Source organism: Sturnira hondurensis, unplaced genomic scaffold, assembly GCF_014824575.4.
Source record: "Sturnira hondurensis isolate 20B ecotype Veracruz unplaced genomic scaffold, ASM1482457v3 Scaffold0022464, whole genome shotgun sequence".
Lineage (NCBI taxonomy): Eukaryota > Metazoa > Chordata > Mammalia > Chiroptera > Phyllostomidae > Sturnira > Sturnira hondurensis.
Genome location: NW_028095095.1, coordinates 1588166 through 1603972, shown reverse-complemented (window position 1 = coordinate 1603972; position 15807 = coordinate 1588166). Strand labels below are relative to the sequence as shown.

The window sequence follows — 15807 nt, the reverse complement described above, 5'->3', positions numbered from 1 at the left end:
ATAGGTATATGTTTATTATTCTCCATGCTTTTGCATATTACTGAGCAATTTAAAAAATACTTATTTTTTACAGGGGAGAGAGAGGGAGACAGAGCGGGAGAGAAACAATGTGTGGTTGCCTCTCATGCACCTCCTACTGGGGACCTGGCCTGCAACCCAGGCATGTGCCCTGACTAGGAATCGAACCAGCAACCCTTTGGTTTGCAGGCCAGCACTCAATTCACTGAGCTGCACCAGCCAGGGCCTGAAAGATTTTTATAGCAATGTTAACAACAACAACGACGACACCACTCAGCTTCTTACTGGCCAGGAGCACCCACTTCCACGGCCTTGCTTCCAGACACCTCTCCGAGAGGAGGGAAGAAAAACGTGGACAGGCTTCTGAGTGCGACGGACCTAGGCCGACCCGTGCCCCTGCTACTCCCTGCTTCCTCACTGTGGGTGGTCCCATCGCCCTTCGTGAGGACTAAGTGGGAGAACGTGAGCATCGTGCACAGCCAAGTGCAGGAACACGGGGAGCATCCATACGGATGACTCTTCCACATGTGGGGTGCTGCCCAAGGGGCCACGCTATGAGCAGCCTTCCACGCCAGTAAATATCACCCGTGGTGTTTAGAAAACAGTGGTGCAGTAAGAACAATGTCGATCCCCTCGAGGACCTGGTGTGTTTTATCCTTATGGGTTGTGTACTTAAGGCCACGAAGAAGTTCAGGGCCAAATTTATGCACAGGGGTGAGACCTTGCACCCTGGGTAAGCGCAATCTACTTTGCCATTGTCCTGGATCCCTACTTTTTGTGACTTACTTTAATTCTCAATTTCATTTTACGGTCCCCTATAAACCACCTTAGAGCAGTGTGGCTGGGATAAAAGGGAAGAAAGAAGAAAAGAAAGAAAGCAGGTCATGGAGGGCAGGCAGGAAGGAACGTAGCAAGAAAGAACTTGTGATACAAGGCTCTTGAACTTATTCACTGTCACGCCCGGCTCCTGGACATGGCTAACTGGCTGGATGTTTCACTGCGCACGGTGCTCGTTCAGGTGCCCGCTGCCTGCCGGGGTTGGTCTTACACGTTGGCCACGCTGGCCTTCAGCTACTATCCCTGGTGCAGCTGGGGTTTTCCTGAACGACGCCACTCGAGGGCTGGGGCGGGCCTGGTCCACGCAGCTGTCTGACAGCTCCTGGGGTCAGCTCTTCATCATCTACGTGTGGATCGGGCACTCGGAGGTTTGCAGGCAAGTGTTTCACCCAAGGTCAATTTCCCTCAAGTGCTCAGCACCATTTCAGGTGGTTTGTGCTCAGGGAATGCAAATGAACTCCATGCTGGCCTGGGCCAAACCCTGCTAGGGGAATAAATGTGCTTTTAAAAACACCATCAACACTGATGTTTTCAAACATCATCTAAATTATACACTGTTTGAGTGTGTATAAATCTGTAAAACTTCACCTTAATTCCAAAGGCATTATTGTATAGTATTTTAAAAGTCATCTTTGAATTAGCTTTTTGTTCTTTGATTAAAAGTTTATTGCAATTCGACATTACTTGAACATCTGTGTCATTATATTTCATTATAACTGGGGGATATTAGAATAAGGTGAGGACATATGTATGTTTCATATTTTGGTTCCATTATAAGAACACAACATATGCTTCTAGTAGAAAATGAGGAAATATGGAAAACTCTAGAGGGAAGGAAACTGTATAATCCCTTCCCACAAAAATAATCGTGATTAACATTCTATTATATCTCCCTCCATCTACTCTGGAGGCTGCAGACGTCCTCCAGGGGGTCTGCAGGCTGTTTTAGGAAAGAAAACGAGGAGCCATTAGCGTTCCGAGTGCTTTCAGAAAGGCTGCCAGGCCCTGCACGGCCTCCCTGCCTCAGTGAAGGAGGGCGAGAGCTGCCTGACCCACTTTTCCGTAGCGGGAGCCCTGCCTCTTCTTCCTGCACCGTCCCTCCCTGCAGGTGCCCCTGGGCCAGAGCAGAGAGGCGGGGCTGAGAAAGACGGGCACCCCAGACCACTGAATTCAGCTGGCTCTCGGTGTCTGGCTTTCTACACGTTGGGAAATCTCAGTGCAGTTGGGTCTCCCTCTTGACAGGAGGAGCCATGAGGGTAGGGCTCTCCAGTGCCCTGGCAAGACCCCTGTGCTGGGATTCAGCCCTTGCCTGCTGGAGAGTTTACCTCGTCCCTGACTTCATAGCCCTGAATGGCCCTGCTGCCCACAGCAGTCACGTTTCCTCTCTCTGCAAGTGCAGTCCTGCTCTCTCGGACGGGGCTCCCCAACTCCCCACTCTAATCCGGAGACCTGATGAGGGGCCATCAGTCACTGTCCCTGCAGAAAGGGTGGGCACGTGACCCAAGCTGGGACCCTCCCTAGGGTTTCAAAAGGAGAACCAAGAAACCAGACCTTTCTCTGGCAGCAAGGGTGGGAGGAGGGAAGTCTAGGACCACAGGCTCTATGTCCCCGAGTGTGTGAGACGGCGCTAACCCAGTCCTGGCAGAGAGGTGGACTGGCAGCGATGACAGGGACAGGGGATGGGAACGGGGAGGGGAGGGACGGCAGAGAGGGAGCGTGCGACAGTCTCTGTTTTGATCCTCCAGGTCCCCTGCACTCTCCTCTGAAATCCCGACGTTCGCTTCCTGAAACTGCATGACCTGCTCCAGGAGTTCTTCCTACAAACGAACGCTGAATTTGTCCTTTGTCGCTGGCAACCGAAAGAACCCAAGCCCTGGAACTGGACTCTCCCGGAGCCCCCACCCCCCTCAGTCCCTGGGTTATCTGCCATCTCTCTCTCCTTCACTACCTGGGTTTCTTTGGCTTTTCCGCCCTCGCAAGTCCCAGGTTCTTAAATAGTCCACCCTCTCTAGTGCACTGTGGCAGACAGCGGCTCCGATTAAGCTGATATTTGTTCCTTTTTTTATCCTCGCCTGAGGATGTGCATACTGATTTTAGACAGAGGGAAGGGGGAGAAACATTAATGGATTGTCTCTTGTACGAGCCCTAAGTGGGGATTGAACCCACAATCTGCCTGGGAATCAAACCAGCCACCTTTCGGGTTATGAGATGATACTCCTACCAACTAAGCCACACCAGCCAGGGCCTAATATTTGTTCTAAAAGAGTCGTTCCAAAGCATCCCCAGTTGACGGAATGTGCCAGAAGGGAGGCCTTCTAGTCTACCCTTCCCCCAAACTCTCATTTTGGGAAATACCTGCCGAAATGGGGTTCTTTTGCCTACCGCCTCTCCCTCTGCTCCCACTCAGCCCGTCCTCACTTTGTGGTTCCACAGCCTGCGGGCCTTGGCCCTAGTGAGCGGGAACTTCCTTGGGGACAGTCAGGGTTCGTGCTGCTTGAGTCTAAGGCCAAGGTGGGCCTTCCCAGTTACCCTGTCTTTCATGCCAATTACTCAGCACTCTTCTTTAAAAAGATTTAATGTACTTACTTATTTAATTTTAGAGAGGGGAAGGGAAAGAGAAAGAGAGGGGGAGAAACAGCAATGTGTAGTTGCCTCTCAGATGGCCCCCCTCCCCTGCCCCACTGGGGACCTGGCCCATATGTCAGGCATGTGCCCTGACTGGGAATAGAACTTGTGACCCTTTAGTTTGCAGGACAGCGCTCAATCCACTGGGCCACACAAACTATGGCCAAGCTCTTCTTATCTTTTAATATTATTTTGCAACGGTAAAATGGCAAGATAAGTCACTTACTTTAAAAGTGATGACAGGCGGCATGGTTTAAAACAAAAGAATGTCACCAAAGAAAAGCCAGTGAACACAGTATTGATAAAATGGTGTGAGCCACAAGTCAGGGATAAAGAGGGACTTGGTTTACTCAGTAAATAATCTGCAGGACCTAGCATCTGCCAGGCCCGCGGCACAGGGACGCTGTCCGTCACGGTGAGGTCACCTGCTCTACGCCACACTGGATGGCACGGTAAGCTGTAGCGTCACTGTCACTCCCTGGAAGGACTTCATCTTAAAATGCCCTCTAGCGTTGGCTGCGCAAGGCCGAGCGCAAACTCCACATCAAGTTATGAACTTGACAGCTGCCCTTGCTCAAAAAGAGACAGGCCTGCGGCTTTTCTTGCAACCCGCACCTCCCTCGGCAAGCAGCCGGGTCTGAATGAGGTCCGAGAGGCCGCTCAACCCCACCAAACGCCGCCGCAGCCCACGGACAAGGCAGCGCCCGCAGCTCTCCCAGCCCACAGGTGTCTATTCACAACACCTGCCGGAGAGCGCAGTGACAGTTCCCATCTTTGATCTTCTGGCTCAGTTCCCAGGGAGACCTCCTCCTGCTATGTTTTATTCATGGTGGCGCCCAGGCAGGTTCGTTCATTGTCAAAGTCAGCGGTGGGGGTAGGGACAACCAATGAACCTGAAATAAAATTTGAGTGTCATAATAAAACCATCCCTTTGTGGGCTGAGAGTCCACGGCCAGAGTTGGAGATTCTGGGGAAGGTCTGTGTCTTGAGGACTTTCAAGGAAAAGCAGCCGCGGACACAAAAAAGCCAGTTACCTGTATCACGTGGCACAGTGAGAGAAAGAGGCTGGGGGCAGCAGAATAACCTTCGCTGGGAAACGTGGAGAGCTTCAGACATCTGAGCGCATGGAGACCGCAGATGGCGTGCGGATGAAAACAGCGGCTGACAGCCGTGTGGGCCACAGCGCGAAGCCACGGAGCACCCACAGAGTCAACATGTACTCCGGCTTCTCCCTGGGAAGTTTCCTCCCCACCAGCTCCGTCACCGTCTCTGCGAGAAGAGCTACCTAACCTTCTGCTTCCCCAGTTAGGGATCTGCAGACCCAAGTCCAAACAAGTGTTTCTTCCATCCGCCCCACCCCCAAAACGAAACCACAAAGAACCCATGCGCAAGCAGTAGAGAGGACAGAGGTTACCACACTGCATCACACACACAGACATGTGCACACGTGTGTACCTTGAGTGTGATGGTCTTCTCGCGGCGCGTGATGTTGACGCTGTGGGGCTGCCCGTTGGCCATGTTCCTGTGGTCCACGTCGATGTTGTACGGCTCTCTGGTGCCGCCCAGGCTGTACCGGATCTGCAAGCTTCCTGTATGAGGAAGAGGATGGAGTCTCAGCAACTTCTTTGTTGCAGGTCCCATGGTAATCTAAGGTCTCCCACCCTCTGACACGCAGGTCTCTGCGGAACGCTGCTCCCCCCCTTTGCTGTCCATCAACACCACTGCTATTCTGAGCTGGCCCCGAGGCAGCCTGACCCATAACAGTTGACAGCACCAGGCACCCACACGGTCACCACCCACCAGCAATGAGCCACCAGTGACCACTCTCTGCAAGTGGAAGCAGCACACGGTACCAGCGACCCAAGTGGGGAGTGAGCCTGGGAGGCAGAATGAGAACCCGCACAACACAGGGCCGGGGAGATGCCCGCAGGCCCCACAAATCCTCGGTGGGACACAAAATAAATGCGGGATGCCGGCACCGGCCCAGGGAGTCAGCAGAGTGTGACTCTCGGTGCATGAAAGAATCATCAGCGTGCAATATTAAAAATAAACATAATTTATAAAAGATAAACACATGGGATTTTTGGTGGCTTCACTGAGACCTGGGAAGCGAAGCAATTACTTTTATTTGAGGTTAGAGATGGCTTCACACCAGACGCAAAGTAGAGGAAAAGAGGGGCCTCCCTGGCACCCGAGTGGCCGCTGCCTCGGTTACAGGTCAATCGGCCCCGGCGGATTCTTCTTTCTCCCCTCCCCCTTCGTTTCTTCCCAGGCATGACAGGTGGTATTCAAGAGGACGCATGTGACATTCTAGACCCCGCTTTTAACTAATCTGCACAGCAAACCTAACTTCTACTTCTCATTTATGATTTTTACAGACATCAATTTTTAATCTCATTTTCCACTCAAATTGGAATCTTCATTTTAATCGTTGCCATCTCCAAGCTTCAAAAGGCAGTTTGACCAACTGCAAATCACCTCACGGATTCATTTTCCTTCTGGAGGCACAAAACTGACATTCTGAGTTTCAAGTTGTGAAATAAAACACGGTAATTAAAACAGCACACAGAAAGAGAAATGCAAAAGACCGGTGTTGGAAATCCCACCACCCCGAGGTGACTACTCTGAGTAGCTGGCAGTGCTTCCCTCCAGAGTTCTCGTGCCTTTGTAAACGAATAAATCTACAGTTTCTAGACGTAGGGATTCTAGCATTCCATGTGCCATTTAAAATACTCCACCCTGTTCCCACAGTTGAAAGGAACGTTCACTAGGACAATGAAGAACGAACCGGATTTTCTATTTTTGCTTTCTACTCGAATTCCACAAGCCTTCCCTAGTTCTGAATGTTGCCTTGGTGTTTCAGCCCAACTCCCTCTGCTCTCGGCGTTTCAGCCGAGCATCGTTGGTCTCCATCTCCTCTGAACACGTCTGACTTTCCTGTTCTCCTCCATCTCTGCGTCCGCAGGGTCTCCCCGGCACCCAGAACGCCCCCGTGTGCCTCCCTCCAGAACCCTCAGCTGGCTGTCTCCGCCCCACCAGAGCTCCAGGCCCTGGGGCTTGGGTGGATGGCCACCACCTGAGCTTCGCCTGACCCTGCCTAATCTGCCCTCTGAAAGGGAGCCACTGACTGCGCTTCACTCGCAGGCGAGTACTGTTTCTCTGTTGTTCCTCACTGCCAAGCCCATTCATTAAAGCACGTCTTCACGGCCCCTCAAACATGCCGTGTGTGAAACCAAACTCTTGGTCCTGCCCCCAGAAGGCTCCCGCCGCAGTTTTCCACATTTCCTTCATCCCTCCGGCTACGCCTGCCAAGGGCTCCCACTTGCCTCTAGCTCCTAGATTACAGGTACGATCTGTCAGCAAACCGTCTCGGCCCCTCAGCTGATACCCCGAATCTCGCTGCTGTGCATCACCTCCATTCCCACTCCAGCCCAAACCTCCACCACCTGTGCTCTGATCACTGCGGTAGCTGCCACGCTAACCTCTTCCTTCCGCCCTCCCTCACCTTTGCCACCCCAGGCTCTGCTGGTCTCCTCTCTACACCTGGTCTCCTCTCTACCTGGTGGTTAGAATGGTGCCCTGCTCAGAACCTTCCAATGGCTTGCTCCTACCTCCCTCACAGTAAAAATCAAACTCTTAATGGCTCACTAGGCCCCACGTACCTCCCACTATCCCCTGTGACATAATCTCTTACTATTCTCCTCCGTGCCTGCTGCGGCCTCCTCTGTGCTCACAGGAGCTCCCCAGTGCCTTTGCACCTGCTGGTTCTTCCGCCCAGGACGCTCACTCCCCAGTTATCTGGCTGGCTGGCCCCTCACCCCCTTTAGGTCTTTGCTCACATATCATCTTCTGAGTGATCATTTCTGGGACTTCCTCTGCAAAAGCAGAATCTACTGACTCCTTTCCTCTGGCCAGGTCCTCCCTATTCTGTCTCATTTTTTTCTCTTACAGTTCTTACTACATACCATCCTTAATTTATTGTCTGTGTTCTCCCGCTCAAATGGAAGCTCCGTGAGAGAAGGAATGTCTGTTTATATTCCGTATGGCACATTATTGCAGTGTACGGAATAATGCCTGACACCTACTGGGTGTGAGTAAATATCTGTTGAATGAATAAACAATGGTCTCCCTGCTTCTGTGCTTTTTCTTTCGTAGGTTTTCTTGGCAGAGAGGTCTTTTCAAAAGGCGTACCTGATTAGTGCACTGGTTTACTTAAAAAGCGTCACAGCCTTCCAGCTGTTCCTCAGATGAAGACGCACACTCCTGATGTGGTGCCTGGTGCTCCGTCTCGTCTGCGTTCTGCCTGCTCCTCTCTTTTCAAACCACTCCATTCACCCTCCACCTCCCACGTTCACGTCCCCTTCGATCCCTCTCCTCCCCTGGAATATGAAATCCTGCTCCCCACCTCGGGACCCTGGAATACGCTGCTCCCTTCTCCAGAGCAGCTTCTCTCCCCACTCTTCAGTGTTTTACCCTATCTTCCCCTTCATCCCAAGAGAATTAAAAACAATCTCTTGTTCAGGAGTGAAGGAGATGAGCAGGCAGGTATTTGAACAACATGCAGAAGCCGAATGTCTCGAGTAGTTACTCTCCACTTCACTTTCGCTGTGCTGGTAAAATCGTAGCCCATCTTTGAAAGTTTACAGTGGTGCCCACTCTTTGCTTGTTTGTGCATCTCTTCAGAGCACACTCGTGTGCTGACTGCAGAGCGCAGCTGACTTGACTGGTCTGCGTCTGAAAGTGGGCTGTGTGCTCCGCTGTAAGGGCAGAGTCACGCCTGACAGGCCGGTCCTGACGCCCGAGCGTGGATCACGTCATTACGCAAAAAACGGGGCGTTGCCCTCTGCACTGTCTCTGCCACTGGTCCCTTCATGTTCCATGTGACAGCGTTCAGTTGTTTCTTTAAAAATCATGCTTCTCTTTTCCGGCTGCCTTCAACTTTGTAAATATGATTTAAAATGTCTACAACCACTGCACTTAATGGCAACAGAAATTACTTGCTTTGAGAAGAAAGATGAGTTGGAACTTTAAATGTATATATAGTGAACATCTATAAATAGTAATGGCAATCTTCTTGAATAATAAAATTCAAACACTATCCATTCCTTTCAAACAGCAGCACAAGAGGACCATGCAATGATGATTGGGAGAATATTCATATTTGCTCATTAACATAACATAGTGTTGCGTGGAGAGAGGGCTCACTTCCCGCATCTCGAGTCCACCCCCCGAGGGCGCGGAGGCAGGGGAAGGGGCTGCTCTCACACTGGCTGCGCCGCTCTCGTGTTCGACCAAACCGACGGCCGGGGTGTCGCACCTGTAGGGGGCTCCCATCCAGGCCGCACGCCGCCCGAGATGACTATGAATGCGGTCCAACACAAAGTCGTAAAGTTATTTAGAACATTACTTAGTTTTCTTACTAATTTTATACTAAGCTTTATTACTTAGATGTGTACGTTTCCTTTATTAGTGAGATCACAAACTTGGGACCTGCTTGGTGATTTTAAAAGATTATCCGAAGGGCTGCTTTCATAATCAGGGCTATTACGTGAGGGCTTTTGGCTCATCCGAGGTGGCGGAGCTCATGGAAACTACGCATGGACCTTGCTCTTGTTCATCAGTGTTTGTGTATTGAGTGTGGGGCTCAAGACAACAACTCCTCTCCAGTGTGGCCCAGAGACACTCGGAGGCTGGACAGCCCCGGATGGAACTGCGGGCCACGACGAACACCCCCCCCCACAGGTGCGTGCGCCCAGAGTCGGGTGCTGGCCGTCAAACACCTGTGTATGACCGTGACTCCAGGAGCAGACAGTCCAGCATCGACCGCGCTGTGTCTGTCCCATCCTGGACGAGCGAATGCAAGAGCCCTCCTCCCTGCCCACTGCCGGGCTGGGGCGTGAGGGCGGGGGCGTCCGTGGATGAAAACTGTGTAGTTGGGTCCAGGAGAAACGGGACTCGCGAGCTCATGGAGTGCGGGGTGGTGCCCTTTGCCTTCTGCTTCCTCACTCCTGATTCTATGCACTGCTTCTTCTGATCAGAACAGTGGCCCCTGCTCGGCGGCGTGGGCACCGATGCACAGAGATAGACGAGTGTTACTGTTCAGGAGCCGCAAGCCGACAACCCACACGGACACTTGGGGCTCACGTCCCTGCTTTCCTTTATACATACCTACATGTCTATAGATACACCTAAAGTGAAACTCCCTTTGGACAGCTTCTTGCCCCTTTCTTTGGTTTAACACAGCACTGCTAATCTTTCCTCCACGTCATTAACTACTCTTCGTGAGCAGGATTCTTCACGGACACAGGAGGTTGCGTAAGACGTGACTCCCTCTCTTCCATCGCCACTTCACTGCCGTCGAGCTCCCTGGTTCTTCCCAGTTCCCGTGGGTAACACCTGCGTGTTGAATTGTCGTCTGATTTTCGGCTGGTTACTTTAGGAATGATTTCTAAAATACAAGGAGACATTTGTTCCCTCACCTTTTAAACCTACAGTGCATCGCCCAGGGGAGAAGGTGAAGAATTTACTGTTTTTCAGAACTTGAGTGGAACTGGGTTAATAATAGTGGTGACTGTTGGTCTCTGGGGATGCAAACCCTGCTCTTCGAGATGCCACCCCTGAAACAGCTGTCACGGGGGCTTCCAGGCCTCACCAGGGAAGAGCGAGACGAGGAGAGAGGGGCCTCTCGCCGTCGGCCACACAAGCTCCCTGGGAGTGGCTCAGAGAGACTCCTTGAGACACCTGAACTATCTTCATTGGTAAAAAAAAAAAGGGATCTTAAAATGTTAAGAGGCTTAGAACTCAAGTTCATAGGCATTAGGAACGCTCATACTTCTCCCTCTCTAAGGTCACAAGGCCACCCCTACACCGCCGAGGGGATGCCCATTTCCGTGGCTGTGTGTCTGACACGCCCTGGCGTGGTGCATGTTCAGAGACCAAGGAGGTCCCGATGTCACACATGTGAACACATGTGAACATGAGCTGCTTTCAGCAACCTTTCTGTCAGGGACGCAGTTTACGAACGTACAATTCTGAGAGGGCTCAGGAGTGCACCTGTCTCTGATTTTCTGTTCCTACTGAATGTTCAGATGTTCTGTAGGAACCTGCTTGGTCATTATCACACATTAGGGTAATAATTCATTTAATATATAAAGTTCATTTCATCACTTCGAAGTTTTTATTGGTAGAGTAGTGAATGTATTGATTCATTAGGAACTGAAAAAGTTACCATTATATCTATGAAGCCCTCTCCTATCATGTGAGGTGGTTCCCGTAAGGAACTCAACGTGCCTTGGCAACATTACTGCTGTAACGCATCGCCATCAGGCAGCAGCAGACCAGCTGCCTTCCTGGCTCTCAAACAGGGAAATAGGGTTCAAGGACATCAGGTGTCCCGGTCAGCTTCCTGTGAGGAGTAAAGGAGAAGCCAAGAACAATCTAGACTCTTACTAGGACATTCTGTCCACCCAGCACTCCACGGCCAGGCGTCGCCGTCCTTACCGGTGGGTTTGACGAGGATGGCCAGGAAGTCCGTGGTGAGAGAACTGACGTACAGGAGAATGCAGGGCGCCTTGGAGGTACTGAAGCTGAAGCAGACCTCCTCGCGGGCCAGGTCCGGCGGCGGGCTCTGCTGCTCCGGCGGGCTCTCCGCCCTGCTGCCGCTGGCCCCGGGGGCCTGGAAGTTATACCGCAGCCACATCCCCTCTTCAAAAAACGCACCGACGTCTGTTGAAAAGGAAAGAGAGACTGAGAAATAAGGAGAAGTCGGATGCTGGGACCATTAGCAACTTAAGCTCAGGTTGACTATCAGCCTCTAGGCAGTTCACCGAGGACAGACTCGGGCTCCAGGACGGGCACCAGACTGGGTGAACTGCCAGTCAGATGGATATTCCTTCCTCAGCATGAATAAAAGGCGTTAAAAAATCATGCAACAACGTGCCGATCTGTGAGTTTAAAATATAATAGTAAAATTAAGAAATGTGAATCACGCCAGAGAGGAACGTCAGGTTGGTACTCAGACCAAGTAACAGGCTGAAGAGACACATTGCATCGAAGGCAGTGGATGTGTGATCTAAACCCCCCATCCGAGGTGCTCCTGGGCCCCGTCTCTGAGATGGTTTTGCTTTGCACACTCGCGCCCACAGGGAAGCCCTGACCACGCTCTCAGGGCTGGGAGCTCAGAGTGCAGCCTCTAAAGCCACAAGGCCTGAAGTTCAAGAGAACTGGGTTCAAGTCTGGCACTGCCATCAAATTGTCAGTGGCTGCAGGGGAAGTGACTTGACCAGCTCCTCTAGACTTCAGTGGGTCATCTGTGAGAGGGAGATGATAAGAGTGGAAATTATAAAAGGAAATTTAAAGTAATTAGCACCTAATAAACAGTACCTACTATTATTGTGAACTTAGAAGAAAGGTCGCTAACCCTTCCTCAGGCATTCCCTGCAGCCTAATCGGTGGGGGCCAGCTGGGGGCTGGCTGGCTGTTGATCACTTCTGCCCTGGAGGCTCCTGCTGTGGTTTTTGCTGCTGTTTGCTCCGGGAGCATCTGAAGTCCCCCTGCATCACTAGCAAACCCCGAGGCAGCCCTCTGAGACTGGTTTGGAGCATTTACTGCTCCACTGCGCCCTCTGCGTGCCCTTCTGAAAGCGTGTCTCCACCTTCTGCGCCCCTGGAACCCATTCTTCTCATTCTGCTACCTCGACGCCACGTGGACAGACTTCGTGAAATACCCCACTGCGTTATAGTTAACAGGAGGGATGAACTTAAAAAGCGTTCCTGCATCTGGGATATTTGAAGTGTGTTCTTGTTAAACATGCCTAGCGGAGTCAGCCCAGCACGGTGATCTGGGGCGACCCTTGGCCTTGATGTGGACCAAGTGTGTGAACTAGGTCTATGGCTTGAAACTCTCTACGCCTCCCCTGAGAAAAGGGGCCACACGGGCTGTTGTGAGGATTAAACTGCCAATGTGCACACTCAGCCTAGTGCTTAGGGTATATGGCAAATGTTCAACAAAGATTAGTCAGTCACCTTACACAGAAAAGTTACCACGCCCCACTGAGGGCCACGGGTGCCGCCCTGCACCCCGCCTGACGTCACCACACACAGGCAAACCCTCCGTAAGTCACCCTGGCACTGGCGTGGAGTCTCCCTGTCCCGCANGGAGGGATGAACTTAAAAAGTGTTCCTGCATCTGGGATATTTGAAGTGTGTTCCTGTTAAACATGCCTAGGTCTGTGGCTAGGTCTATGTGAACTAGGTCTATGGCTTGAAACTCTCTATGCCTCCACTGAGAAAAGGGGCCACAGGGGCTGTTGTGAGGATTAAACTGCCAATGTGCACACTCAGCCTAGTGCTTAGGGTATATGGCAAATGTTCAACAAAGATTAGTCAGTCACCTTACACAGAAAAGTTACCACGCCCCACTGAGGGCCACGGGTGCCGCCCTGCACCCCGCCTGACGTCACCACACACAGGCAAACCCTCCGTAAGTCACCCTGGCACTGGCGTGGAGTCTCCCTGTCCCGCAGTGAGGGTTCCGGTGACCAGAGGCTCTCAGCTACCGGCAGCCCCATTCTCCGCCTGACCTCCCACCCCAAGACTTCTGCAAATATGCATGTGCATGGGCAAGTGTGTGCATGTGTGTGTGCATGTGAGTGTAGGTGTACACACGCACACATGTGTGCATATGGTAGGATGTGTCCAAATGATGGGGCACCGCTGGCGTTGAGTGAGCAGGGGCAGGACTGCTGGTGTCCTCCAACGTGCGGGTCTGTTTTGTACAATTAAGAATAGTCCTGCGCAAAACCGCCCGTTCGCTGTTGGCAAATGCAGATTAAACACACACTTACTCCACGCCAGTCACGGCATGCCCTCCGGCAGTGTGGAGGTGCACGAAATGCGTCACTGCCCTTGAGGAGCTTTCTGTCCAGCAGCGGGCGTGGAAGGAGGCGTGTCAAAAACCCAAACACATGGCGAGTGTGTTACGAGTGTACGGCAAGTGTCTGTGCCTTGCTCGGCAGGCTGGGAGACGAGAACCCCCGTCTCGCCACCTGGAAGACCCCGAGCTGGCTTTCCCTCCTGCAGCAAGCATCGTCGAGTGCCGGCTGTGGGCCCCACTCGATGCTGGGCACGGAGGTCACAGTCCTCGCTCTCAGGAGCGCTCCGTGTAGAGCACGCAGTACACGAGCCGACATTGTGGTGGGTGCAGGGTCGGTGGATACGGTGGGGAGCCTGCGACACCAGGGGCGCCAGCTGCTCTTCGGGGCCCTAGGAAGACTTCCTGGGAGCAAAGACATTGGGACTGGGACCCAAGGGTCCAGAGGCAGGCGCCGTGTATAGGTGGGGAAGAGGAGCAGCTTTCTCACCGAGGGAGCTGCACACAAACACACCTCAGCAAGGGTGACAGGCCCCGGCGATGCTGACGCGCAGGAGTGGGAGACCCTCGGGGACAGCACCGGCAAGGTGGAGCCCCGGGGGCAGCAGGGAGCTGTGCCGTCTGGCCAGCATGAACCAGTGCCGTTTCTCAGACAAACTGGCGATGATCCGGGCAGATCATGAAGGGACACTCAGGAAGCTAAGGATCTTAGATCAACAAACCAAAAACACGCCACAGAGACTACTTTGGGGGTTTCAGAGTCACCATCAACCAGCTTTATGGATCCGTGTCTGCTGTGGAGGAAGGGTCACACTATGCTCGAGAGCGTTACTCTGAAACCAGCCACAAACCAAACTGTCAAACCAGGGCCTGGGAGGGCTGCGGACCATGGAAGGCTCCAGGTGGCAGATTCACAGCTGTCACTTCTCGGTTTCAGACTGTTTTTAGGAAAGGCTCCATCAGGGCACTGCAGTATCACTTAGGAAAGTAACACCCCCGGTCCTTCTGAATGAGTAACTAAAATAACACTAATTTGACAAGCCCCAAATAACATCTTTTCCCTCATTACATGGTCAAAAAGTATTGATTTAGAATAGTTTTTTTAAGGTTTTATACTGGTATGGAACAGCTTAAGTTTTTTTTAAAAAATTTTTATTTATTTATCTTTAGAGGGGAAGGGAAGGAGAGAAGAAGAGAAACATCAATGTATGGTTGCCTCTCATGAGTCCCCTGCTGGGAACTGGCCTGCAACCCAGCATGTGCCCTGACTGGGAACTGAACCGCGATACTCTGGTTTGCAGGCCCGCGCTCAATCCACTGAGCTACATCAGCCAGGACCAGCTTAAGTTTTAAGATACTCATTTTTGGATAGAAAATGATACATTTTGGGTTTAGTTATTCTAAGATATATTATGGTGACATTCCAAGCTGTATTGTGGAGGGGACTTGTTGAATTATATTGTGTTTCTCAAAATTCTGGAATACGTTATACCATCTGTCGACTCAGGCTCAGGGAGGTGTTGGGAACCCCGAAGCCAGCAAGTAATCTTAACATTTCTAGGTCCTCCAAACGGATCCTGTACAAACTGCCTCCGACTGGGGGAAGTGAGTCTGGAAATGTTGAAAATGGAATATGCCAACCATACATCCCAGAATAGGACCACACAGACATTTGCCCCCAGTTGGCCCGAACGCCCGACGTTTCTGGTGGAAACACACACACACACACACACACACACACACACACACACACAGCTGCCACGTGCCCTGTGGTTGGACTGGTCCTCGTCTCTTTCTCCCCCAAGTTCAGTAATTCAATTCCTTTCCTTTTCACCTAGGATTTCCTCTGCAACCTGTATTTTTAAAAATCTGATGTGATTCTTTTTGCTCTCTGATGTCCCTGTGAGGACCCAGAATTGAAAGTCCCCAACTCACAAGTGGGCTGTTTTCTAAAAGTTTATTCTGAAGTCGGTAACTTGCAATTTGGAAACAGCTCCCCATGGAAACGATATTTTACATGCTGGTTTGTTTGCAGGGAGAGCCTACAAAGGCTGAATCACTCTGGGTAGGCAGTAAAAGATACTTGAGGAGTGCCGTTGTGCACGAGTAACTTCGAATATGAGAACTCCCGGGACCTCTGTCCCCACAAGGCTTTCTCCTCACATATGCAGTGGCATGCTGGTTGGTGTTTCCCAGCTGCCTCTCCAGTAGGAAAACCCTGGCGGGCAGCAGGTGCCTATTCCCATGGTGTAAACAGCATGCCTCGGCTCATTTCAAGCTGCTGAGATGACATCGACAGAGATGGAGTGGAGAAGAGGTGTTCGCCACTGGTCCCCAGCCCGTGAATGGCCCCCAGCACACGCTCCTGTCCTGTTCACCCGCCTCTGACCCAGTCATCCACACAAACCACACTGACTGATCCTGCCTCGTGGCGGCTTAGTCAGCCTGGGCTGCTGT

At 51.8% G+C, this 15807-nt stretch overlaps 1 protein-coding gene across 1 annotated transcript in view; it reads right to left on the bottom strand.

Moving 5' to 3' along the window:
• The window catches only part of CNTNAP2 (contactin associated protein 2), a 1160842-nt gene that overhangs the window by 112111 nt on the left and 1032924 nt on the right, over positions 1 to 15807 (bottom strand). Inside the window, exons 19-20 of the mRNA XM_037035585.1 lie at positions 10981 to 11205; positions 4936 to 5069 (exon numbers count right to left, since the gene is read on the bottom strand). Of these exons, the coding sequence (XP_036891480.1) occupies positions 4936 to 5069; positions 10981 to 11205 (359 nt within the window). The remainder of the gene's footprint in view (positions 1 to 4935; positions 5070 to 10980; positions 11206 to 15807) is intronic.